The sequence below is a fragment of the Nuphar pumila genome, unplaced genomic scaffold (genome assembly GCF_984573655.1).
Source record: "Nuphar pumila unplaced genomic scaffold, dmNupPumi1.hap1.1 HAP1_SCAFFOLD_1161, whole genome shotgun sequence".
Lineage (NCBI taxonomy): Eukaryota > Viridiplantae > Streptophyta > Magnoliopsida > Nymphaeales > Nymphaeaceae > Nuphar > Nuphar pumila.
Window position 1 is genome coordinate 7,793 of NW_028323600.1, and position 10,805 is coordinate 18,597.

At 41.2% G+C, this 10,805-nt stretch overlaps 2 protein-coding genes across 4 annotated transcripts; one reads left to right on the forward strand and one right to left on the reverse strand.

Annotated features, from left to right (window-relative positions):
* The first annotated feature begins 2,014 nt into the window (after nucleotides 1-2,014).
* LOC149809504 (large ribosomal subunit protein eL30-like) lies at nucleotides 2,015-5,860 on the forward strand. Of its 3 annotated transcripts, XR_016429666.1 has the most exons (6): nucleotides 2,015-2,150; nucleotides 2,234-2,339; nucleotides 2,918-3,019; nucleotides 4,984-5,099; nucleotides 5,425-5,647; nucleotides 5,772-5,860. XR_016429666.1 is itself a non-coding variant. In XM_089994807.1 (5 exons), exons 1-5 carry the CDS (start codon nucleotides 2,130-2,132, stop codon nucleotides 5,521-5,523), a joined length of 444 nt encoding a protein of 147 aa, XP_089850933.1. In that variant the 5' UTR covers nucleotides 2,015-2,129; the 3' UTR covers nucleotides 5,524-5,758. The 3 variants fall into 3 exon arrangements, 2 of the variants coding, with proteins under 2 accessions (XP_089850933.1, XP_089850934.1); XM_089994807.1 differs by lacking the exon at nucleotides 5,772-5,860 and having other exon boundaries at nucleotides 5,425-5,758; XM_089994808.1 differs by lacking the exons at nucleotides 5,425-5,647; nucleotides 5,772-5,860 and adding an exon at nucleotides 5,136-5,390 and having other exon boundaries at nucleotides 4,984-5,052.
* A 188-nt stretch (nucleotides 5,861-6,048) lies between these two features.
* LOC149809505 (disease resistance protein RGA2-like) lies at nucleotides 6,049-9,651 on the reverse strand. The gene has a single exon (XM_089994806.1). The coding sequence runs from the start codon at nucleotides 9,493-9,495 to the stop codon at nucleotides 6,397-6,399; it is 3,099 nt and encodes a 1,032-aa protein (XP_089850932.1). The 5' UTR covers nucleotides 9,496-9,651; the 3' UTR covers nucleotides 6,049-6,396.
* Between the last annotated feature and the right edge of the window lie 1,154 nt (nucleotides 9,652-10,805).

Below are 10,805 nucleotides of genomic sequence, written 5' to 3' on the forward strand. Positions count from 1 at the left end.
AAGCCTTTCAAAAACTTGCATTCATGCTACGATGAGATTATTCAAAACCCATTTTCTACTAAATAAACCTTGTAGATCATATTCATGAGGTCAAATCTATGGGTGGGCATTGGGCCGGGCCAGCCCGCCACAAGCCGGGCCAGCCCACCACAAGCCGGGCTTGGGTCTATAAATTAAGCCCAAGCTCAGCCCTAACCAGGCTTTTGGTCCAGCCCGGCTTGATTAGGCCTATGGAGCTAACGGGGGGGGGCCGTGGGCCAGGGTTTTCCCAAGGCTCAATGCCCACCCCTAATCAAATCTACAAAAAAAACCATGAAAATAAGGTGATTTATACTGGATAGTTTTGTTCCTTCAATAGCACAAAATATTAACCCTTTAATTTAGTGACCTCTGAGTTACGAGATGGCCACATCAGTCCTTTTACATGTGATTTTGGGGTGTAAAAAAGAGATTGCAAGTTAATATGATTGCAACCATAATCTTAAAACTGGACCCTGACCCGAACCCACCTGGATCAAACCCGACTATACCAAATATGCAACATTATCCCAACTCAATATTCCTCTCGAAGGGTACACTCCATAATAGTCATGTACCCTTAAAATATTGGTGTTTCTGGCATTGAAACCAGTATGCCTCGAGCCCGGTAGAGGCCAACTAGAATCCTTGGTTCGATAACTAGGAACTAGTGAACTTCATAGGTCAAGGTCCAACTATACGAATCTGGACTTCGTATATGGACCACATTTGGCAAGACCTCCCTGGGGCCTTCACCAAGTTTGAGCTTCATGAATTCAGGCCGGTCTCAATTTGAGACTCCACTGGATCCAATATTCTTAGAAATTATCGTTTCTGTTGGTTCAGCTCACTGTTAGAACTTAAGAAACCTGGTGGGCAAGGAGGTCGTGATAAAGGGTTTTGGCTTGGACTAGCTAAAAAAAGGAACTTTAAGAAACCCTCTTTCTGATAGACTAACCAGAGGACTTAGCCGCGAGCCCAAGACCAGTTTGACCGACCGGAATACCATGGTAACAAAATCAGTATGGCACAATAGTAATAGGGCTGACTTGGCCAAGACTAGGACCTGACCAATTAGGTCCGGACCCCATTTGACCTATACTTAAAGTTCACTTATTTCTGCACATCAAGAAGCCTTGTGTCTTCTTGTGCTTTAACTGAACTCAAGCAAACTCCGAGTCCGATCCATCCAACTTTTATATGGGAACCATACAAAATAGTGGTTAGGTCTCTCAATGAGTCGGGTTTGCAGTGGGTATTCAACCCGACCTAACCTCGAATTCCCGGATATAGGCTTATAAAGTGCTAACCCGAATAATATTTGGGTTGACCTGAACATTGACCCAGTATGTGGGCCCGTTTTGGGACATGATTTTTTCTGAGTACTTAATCCGAGTCAGTTCTTTTTGCTGGGTACCCAAGCTGACCCGAGTGTTTTATATGTATTTTAAGTAAAAAGTAAACTTCTAAAATTAAAGAATCCAGGTTTGGGATTTCATTTTTGTGACCCCAATAAAATTCGAACCCGAACCTGACGCTTTGTTATTTGAGGGGGTTCGGTACCCGACCTGTTGACAGACCTAATAGTAGTGATGCAAATCGGTTGGAGTTTGGGCCCGGCACACACATTGTTGGATACAGATCGTAGATATCCAAGAGCATTTGGTTCTCTTCTGGATCCATCTATAGAAACAACAAAACATATATTATCTCAACCCATTTCACATAGAAGCCAACGGAGTTGATCCGTTCTCGCAGAATGGACCACGGCAGATTTCCAGATCGTATCCGAATCGCTGTTTCCATTTTGAGAACGGAATGGAACCCGTAACCGGTATTTTTCGGATGTAACATCGGGTCGAGCAAGATCCGACCCATACACGATCAAGGGACCCTTCAGTAATTTCGAATAAATTCTGACCACCGTATAGTACTAAAAGGGAAAGAGCCAGGTTTTTTTTTGGGATATTTGATATTTCCCTTCGTTTGCTAAACCCCAGGGCTCCTTATATGAAGCTAAATTACGTGTGGGTTAGGGTTTTCTTGGCGCCAGTCGGATATCCTTCGCTAGGGTTTCGTTTTCGAGCGTTTGTTCCGGAGGAGCGGCAGCGATGGCGTCCACCAAGAAGACGGTGAGTCTCTCTCCCTCCCTCTCGCCTTCTCCTTCCCCTTCTTTCCGATCTAATTCCGAGCGTTTCCGATTCCTCTTCTTCAGAAGAAGACCCACGAGAGCATCAACAATCGTCTCGCTCTCGTGATGAAGAGCGGGAAGTACACCCTCGGCTACAAGACCGTCCTCAGATCCCTCAGGGGATCTAAAGGTACCCGTCGATCGTGTCTGTTCTGCTGAGAATCGTGATTTATTTCGTGTTTCTGGGGCGAAGTCTCCGCGATTATCTCGTTTTCATTATTTCTTTTTTGGCGAACAATGAATTGGCCTGGACTGATAAAAATCTCAATCTCTGTCGTAGAATAGTTTGATCAGATCTGGTTTATGTGAGGATGAAGCTCTATGTTCGTTACGTCTTTTTGGGTCCTGATTTGGTTTCCAATTATCCCTTGTGTTTTATCATTATCGTGTTTGAATGTGCAAATACGATGGCTTTAGAAACTATTTTCCGGAGAAGTAGGATGAGGTTCGATATTGTGTTGTGACGGGATGCGATATCCGTAGTTATACCATTTGGTTTGGATAGGTGGACATATCCAGTCAGTCCATAGCTGTTTATATATTTTCAGTGTGTATCTGATGTTGACATAATTAGCATGTAAATTATGTTTGTGTTCTTGTTCAGATAAGGAGTCTGTCTAGTCTAACCCTAGATGGTTTATCCAAAAAAAGAAGTATTATGTTGCCTTGGACCAAACTTATAGGATGATTTTGTGTTGTTGATGGCAGCAAAGTTGATCATCATTTCGAACAACTGCCCGCCTCTCAGGAAGTCTGAAATCGAGTACTATGCCATGCTTTCGAAAGTTGGGGTTCACCATTTCAATGGGAGTAAGTTTATCAACATGTCCCAATTTACGTTGGTTATTTTTTTATGGAGTTGTTTATCGCTGTTTACTAGATATTTGGTTTTAATTGTTGCTCAATGTGTTCTCTATTACGAAAAGGATTCTTTCACTGGTGCTTCTACTATCTATTTTTCTTTGCTTTTTGCGTCTTGTTTTCGAGTCTGTAAGGTGCCTGATTTTGTCGGGTTCTGTTCAATTTGTAGTTATTTTGCAATCTTGTGCTTTGAAGTTGCATTTGCACATATGAGTGATCTTGCATGTCTCCCACGTAAGTAGCTCTTAGTTCCTGAAAGTGGTAAACTGGAAGGGATTGTTTGATTTGTAATGTGGAATGGAACCTCTATAATCTGGCATTGTTGCTGTTAGGTAGTTTTGACTTGTTAATATTGGATCGTCATGGTTAAGCTAACATCTGTTTTTACTGCACTGACTATTTGTTATGTTCTGAAAAGTTCTGTCTTAGAGTCAATCTGTAGACCTGGTGGTTTTATCTTTATGTGTATGGTCCTGTGCTTCTTAATGTTGGGCATGAATAAGAAGTTGATAACAGATGGTCTCCCTTGTGGTCAAAACAAGACTTTGTTGATTCTTTTGTGTTTGTGGACCCTTTTCAGAATCCTGAATGCTTCCAAAGTTGTTAGAGAGATTAATTTTATTGTATTAGGCCCTGATGCTTCTGTAGAACAGATGATTTTACGAGAATACAGGTTGTGGTATTTTTAGTTCTTTACATGTTTAGCTTGGTTCAGATCTGTCCATGTAAGTTTGGTTTAGGATTACATAATTTTAAAGTTGACCAGACTTAACTGGTATATTATCAGGCAGTATAGCTTGGTTTAATCTTTGGATGCTATTGAAAAATTGATGGTTTCCAAGATAGTGGAGGAAGCTGGTGAAGGAAGCATGCTGAATAAGAATATTGTTTTCCTATTATAGAGCTTTGTTCAAGAAGACCGCCTCTGAAAAGCTTAGGGACCTCATGGTTCCCCCTGTGTATGAACATGTAAGATATTGTAAACATAGTCAGAGAGCATATCCTTCTTGTGTTGATAATTAAATAGAAAGATGGGAGTGGGCGAGGGGGAGGATGCCTTATTAGCATTCATGGACTCCCACAATTTAATGGCTTACTGTTGCTTTTGATGGTGTTTGTTATTCATGCTTCGTGATCTCATTCCTTTATGATTAATGTGTAATGACTGATGGTTGATCTAGAACTCCTGTTTATTAAGAGAAAGATAAACCATACATTCTCAGCTATGGTATCATAGTGTATTTGAATCTGTTATTTGGCTGTGAATGAGAAAGAGGCTTACTTCATTTTGTAAGAAAAGAAGTAAATGAAATGCAAGTAGCAAGTGTGTTATCATTGATCCATGGATCATGTTGTAACATCAAATAGTAGTACTGGTTATCACACTGTCAGAATGAGATTGCATAGAATGTGAAATTGGAAAGGGTATGAGATGTCTTAGATGTGATGGCCAATGGTAAGTTCTTTCCAGTGAAGCACACCTCATACTGCTTTCGTCAAGTTTTACCACAAAAGAAAACAGAATGTTTATGGATCATAAAATGTGGAAATCCTCTTTCCGTGTCACTCTAAGAACTCTTTCATGTACATATGAGTGTCACATGCCCCACAACTTACCAAATATGAACTTTAGAACATGATTTTATCCATAGGAAACTCTTAACATTGTATTGACTGCATCAAATGCATATGTTCTATTTAGTTTCCTTCATTAAAGAATTGACTCTCCTGTTCGTAGTATTCTTTTTGAAACATTGTTTAAATAACCTGTGTGTGAACTTGTGCATGCACGTGCATTCACAACTAGTTGCTAATTTATGTCATTAACCGTCACTCTAGTGCCCCAATTGTTTCCTTTGATCTCTGTAGACGATGAAAATCCCATGTTTGACTCTTTTTTTAAATCTTTTCAGATAATGTGGATTTGGGTACAGCATGTGGTAAATACTACCGAGTGTGCTGTCTCAGCATCACAGATCCAGGTGGATACCGTTTCATAATGTTTTTCCCATTCTGCTGTAGGTGTAAGGTAGTGGTCCTCACTTCTGTGCCATCTCTGTTTCAGGTGACTCTGATATCATCAAAAGCATTCCTAGTGAGCAATGAGTGAGCAAACAGCAAAGTGACTGATATTTTTGTTTGGTAGTTCTGTAGCTTGTTTTAAGCAATTAGATTTTGTTGTGTTGAGATTGGACATACGAGTGGTTTATGGAAGGGAATGAAAACGTTGTAACAAGAACCATTTGTTTCTCCTCTATATGTATTAGATTCTTTTATCTTGTTTTCACTCCGCCAGCTTATGCATTTTGGTATCATACCACATTTGGGAAAAATGATCTGTTTCTATCCTTTAGGTTCAGATTGTCGATGCTTGTGTAATTCAGAGCTGTGTTAGTTTGGTGCTGGTGAATTTGCAACTGACTGGCCGTATGCCTGCTAGGCTCTGGAGTTGACTCAGATGAGCGTTTGCCAAACAACTATTGGCAATACGGTGGCAGCTGTTCAATAAAAAGACGGCAAGACCTCTCCCTTAATAGCTTTCGTCCGAGATCTGGGGATCATGTTTCTGAAAGAATGGTGCATATCTGATGAACTTAAACCGATTGAATTGCAGGGCAAAAGATTGCTATGCTTATTAAGTTGTTCCCAAAAACCGATTGAAATCATGTCTTGTTGATTGACTCGTCTTGTTCATTTCCAGGGTCTGCTTGGGGATCCCTTCTGAAAGTTCAGTGAGATTAAACGTAAACTCCTGGATCATATCATCAAATCCCCATTGATATCCTCGGTCCTTATGGATCACGACGTTGATTCTTCAAGCAAGAAGCGAGTAGAATTAAGCAAAGTTACTCTTTAAAACGTTACTCTCTCCATACAGAGGGTCCTACGAGATCGGATGGTGTATAACCAGGTTTCTGGTAATGCTATTATTTGACATGTTAATGCGCGCAGCCGCAGAACATCAAACAAGCGACGGTCAAGAAGAATATCTATTAATCATCCAGTAGAAATTCAATGCAAAACATTAGGTAGCTCATTACAGGGAATCGGATGTAAATGGTCTGATAATTTGTACGATAGCAAGATCAGAACATAGAAAAGGATGAGTCCGGATCGGGTGCAATATGATTGCACAAATTTTGTGCATTAAGCACCCGATCGCCCTCCATCAGGCCTTTCCCCAAGATGAAGGCTGATCAGGTGCTTAATGCACAAATATTTGTGCAATCATATTGCACCTGATCTTTTCACGAAAAGGATGGTTGTTATCATCAATCCTTTCTCCACATATGCGTATTTACACGCGAATTGTAGAAATTTGCAAGCTATCCTTGAATTACTTGCCCGTTGATGACAATTCTTGGTATGTGGGCAATCTTGTGCCAATCCTTCCCGGCCACCTTAAAGCACCTCTCTTTCAACCCAGGGCAACTTGTTATCTGTAATGACTGAAGCATTCTCAGGCTTCCTACGCAGTTTGGAAGGGATGCCAAGTCTGGGCAATCCATAATCGACAGATCAACCAATCGTGTGAGGTTTATCAACATGTCTTCATTTAAGGACCTCAACATATAACACCGTTCCACCACCAATTCTTTGATAGTTTCAAATCTTGCAAGCCCACTTGGGAGTGATATCAGGTCTTCAATGCCACCTATACTTAAGTGAACTAAGTTGGGGAGGTCAGGTAAGGACTCCAACATCCCCAAGCATGAAGCTTCCAAACTCAATTTCCTCAATGATGGTAGGCATGAGAACGGGAAAAACTTCAAGTTTGGGACAGATGCAATCTTCAATTTGAGCAGCAGTGGCATTGCTTTCTCAGCTTCTAACCACTTCTCCAAGACAGGAAAATCTTCAATGATGAATTTCTGCAACTTTGGGAAAGCACTGTTGGACATATTTCCCCCATAGAACTCTTGGCCTATGTATCTCACTGCGTGCATGCTGCTCACTCTCAGATACTTGAGAGAGGGCAGCTGTCCAAATGTAGGCAAGTGACTACAATTGTGACACAGTGAAAGAGTCACAGACACAAGACGGGAGAGCGTCAAATCAAGCATCCATCTTGGAAATTCAATGCCCATGTACATCTCAATCTGCAGCTTTTCAATATTTCTGTGAGGCCGGAGGCCTTCGAACACTTTGTTCATCTTCACTGCATCTGTGACTTGAGGGCCTAAACATGCCAATTTCAGTGAGTGAAGTTGCTCCTTGTTTTGAAGTTGAGCCCTGGTTACATCATTCTCAGAGTTCACCATCTCCAGGTTTTCTATGCTTAGCTCCAAGAGGTGGTTAAGGTCCTTCAGCTCTCCAATTCCACATTCACCAGGCTTATTGCCCACTGTGAACCTGCTTAAAGTTTGAAGGCATCTTAGTCTTCCAATACCCGTAGGCAAGGATTTCAATGAGATTGTACCCTTGATTTGGAGATGCTTTAGGCAAGTCAGTTTGGTCACTCCCTGAGGTAGCTGCTCAAGTTGAGTGCACTTTGTAAGATTTAGGGTCTGCAAATTACAGAGAGAACCAATAGAGTTTGGTAAACTTTTGACACAAGTATCAGCAAGGATGAGATGTCTTAGATGCTTCAGTTCTCCAACTGAGTCAGGCAAACAAAGAATTCTGCATCTGCTCAGGTCTAGCACTCTCAAGCTTTTTGAGTAGCAGAATAAAGCTTTCAACCATGTTAAGCCACCATCTTCCAAATTTTTCAGTGCAAGGAATTTGAGTGTTCGTAGAGTATTGGCTTCAGAGGGTGGCGAGCATGGGAATGATGCTTCGGATTCAGTTGTGGAGTTCCAGTAAGCTATGAATGCATGGCGGGACTTGGTAAGGATCTCATTCAGGTCCTCTGTTTCTGCTGTTAATCCAGTGCCCTCCCCTCCTGCAACGAACCTTGCGAGATCGTGCACAAGGTCATGCATCATGATGTGTGTTTGCTCTTTGTATGTGCCTCTATCTGAATTTTGAAACAACGATCTGAGCACTAAGTCATCTAAGTAGTCAGTAGCTATTGCCAAGACCTCATTCATTTCCTTGGCTTGAATGAACCCTTCGGACGCCCATAAGTTTTTCAACTCAAGCTTAGAGATGTGGTAGTCCTTGGGAAACATGGAACAGTATGCAAAACATTTTTTCAGTGGTGGTGGTAGGTCATAGTAACTCAGCAAAAGAGCTGGCAGGATATCCTTCTCCATGTTCAGCAAATCCCATGTCTGATCTCTCAGCACAAGCTCCCACTGCTCTTTTGTCCTCTTGGTGCGCATCATGCCGCCTATAGTCTTGGCTGCAAGCGGCACGCCTTTGCACTTCTTTGCAATCTCCTTTCCAATCTCTTCCAACTTCCAACAATCTTCCTCCCTTCTCCCCATGAATGCTCTTCTACTGAACAATTCCCAGCAGCTCTCATCTGTTAAGCCCTCCAGCCGTCGCATGTGAGTTATGCCCATTGCCATTGAGACTCTCTCGCTGCGAGTAGTAACCAGAATCCTACTTCCACTGGATCCACTTCTAAGGGGATGTTTTAGCTTATCCCATTTTTCACTGTCTTCATTCCACACATCATCCAGTACGAGTAGAAATCTCTTGTCCTTCAAGATCTGTCTCAGATGTTGCTGCAAGGGATCAAGCTTGGACAAGTCACAAGATCTCCCCGATGCAGATTCAATCATGGCCCTTGTGAGGCTTACAACATTAAAATCCTCAGAGACACACACCCACAGCATCTTGTCAAAATAGTGAATCACTCTGTCATCATTGTAGACAAGTTGAGCAAGAGTTGTCTTTCCCAGACCTCCCATGGCTACAATGGAAGCTGCAGAGAGATTTTCATCACCATCTGCCAACAACCGCCCTACGATTTCTTCCTTCTCGGCATCCCTACCAAAAACTTCCTTCTCGTCGACGAAAGAACTAGTCTCTCGAACTTCCCTATCAAAATTCTTTTCACTAACATCTGTTAGTTGGTACCTGGCCTTCTCCTCAGCAATATCATCTAATCTTTCCATGATTTCCTTGATCCTATTCCCTAACATGTACTGATCCAAACAATTACTAGGAAATTTAGAAAGGGGTTGGACGATATCGCGTACCCGTTTTGATCCGCTTGAAGTGCCACAATCCTGCTCTCTTGAAAGGAAAAATTGGGTCCTGCAATCATCCAGTGTATCCTCAACATCAAAGGCCACATCCTTCAATTTTCTGAGCCAGTCTTTCACCGACTTGTTCCTTATCTGCTTCCTCTCTGCATCTTCAATGACCGCTTGAATTGCTGAGAAGGTGCTGGCCAACTTTCTTAGCTCTTTCTCAACTCCAAAAGCAGATCCAACTTTATCTTTGATGAACTGTCCTAAAGCAGATCCGCTTTGATCTTTGATGAACTGCCTCAGGTTTTCAGACACTAATGACACAACGTACTCTGTCATTGTTAACAGGGAATCAGAATTGGAGTACCACCTCTACCTCTAAAGAGCTAATGAGTTATTGGGCCAGGATTCATTTTGATCATCTGAGCTTCTGGCAGTTATAGGGAAGAAGACCATGGACTGGTTCAATGGTTGAATTAGAAAAAGAAAAAAATATATATGGGGACCATAGTTACAAATATCCGTCATTTTTTGAAAATCTCACAAATTTCATTGTGAGATTCTAAAAACCCGATATACTCCCCCCCAAAACTTGATATTTTCAAAAAATTGACTATTTTGAAAATATTGCATTTTTAATATGATATTATCGCATTATTAAGGTGATATTTATATTGTTATATCATCAGTGTTTTCTTACGTTTTTATATAATCTTAAAATTTAAATATATTAATATTTTTCAAGATTTTTCCCAAAAAACAAAAATTGTTAAGTTACTGAAAGAATTTTCTTTGATAACGAGATCTGTGACTAGAAAGAAAGCACATGCTATTGTCTGCAGTTCACCACAAATAATTTAGTAATCATATCTGCTTCATATACAAATGAAAGGGACAAAGTTACCCTTAAGACTAAATTCAATGGACAATATGGACCAGCTTGCCCAACATGATTGCCGACGGCAGATGCCCCAATTTTCAACTTCTGATGGCCAATGTACCTACCCCACAAACCAATGTTAACAGTATCGGTATCGGCCGATACCAATACTCAACCGAATCGTTCTGTATCAGCCCCAAAATAATAAAAAATGTATAACTTGTCAATCATAACGTGACACGTGTTAAAACCATTAAAATACATTTAAAATAATATTAAAATTTTTTTGATATTTTTTTACAATTATTAAAAATAGTCAATTCAGGCCTGCAGTGTATCGAAGGTCTGCCCATACTGATAACATTGCCACAAACAGTTCATTCAAAAGTAGGAGTTTCTTCTGCAAATGCAATAAGCTCTTTGTTACTTGTAACAGTTGATCGTGGCCTACGGTGCAGCACTGCATTCATCTTGAGATTGACGGCATCCAGAAGTGCTCTGATGGTGCACACTCTGACCCAATCCTGTTTCATACGAAGCAGGTTTATATGTTCCCCCCTCGAAGATGCTTGTTTGCTACACCGCGTGTTTGGGGGTCCAAATGAGCACCCCGTATATAAGCACATGGGGCTCGTATCCCCGTGTGTGTCCACATCACCCAACATCGGAGTCCGATGCAGTTGCAAAGACTTAAGTACCATTTTTCATCATTCTAGTCATGAAACGATGATTCAATAAAAAGACAAAAATGCCCTTTATACGCCGATTC

Coding starts and splice junctions, on each gene's coding strand:
- LOC149809504 (XM_089994807.1), top strand. CDS start 2,130: ATGGCGTCCACCAAGAAGACG. Junction 2,151..2,233: donor TGGCGTCCACCAAGAAGACG/GTGAGTCTCTCT, acceptor CCTCTTCTTCAG/AAGAAGACCCACGAGAGCAT. Junction 2,340..2,917: donor ATCCCTCAGGGGATCTAAAG/GTACCCGTCGAT, acceptor TGTTGATGGCAG/CAAAGTTGATCATCATTTCG.
- LOC149809505 (XM_089994806.1), bottom strand. CDS start 9,495: ATGACAGAGTACGTTGTGTCATTAGTGTCTGAAAACCTGAGGCAGTTC.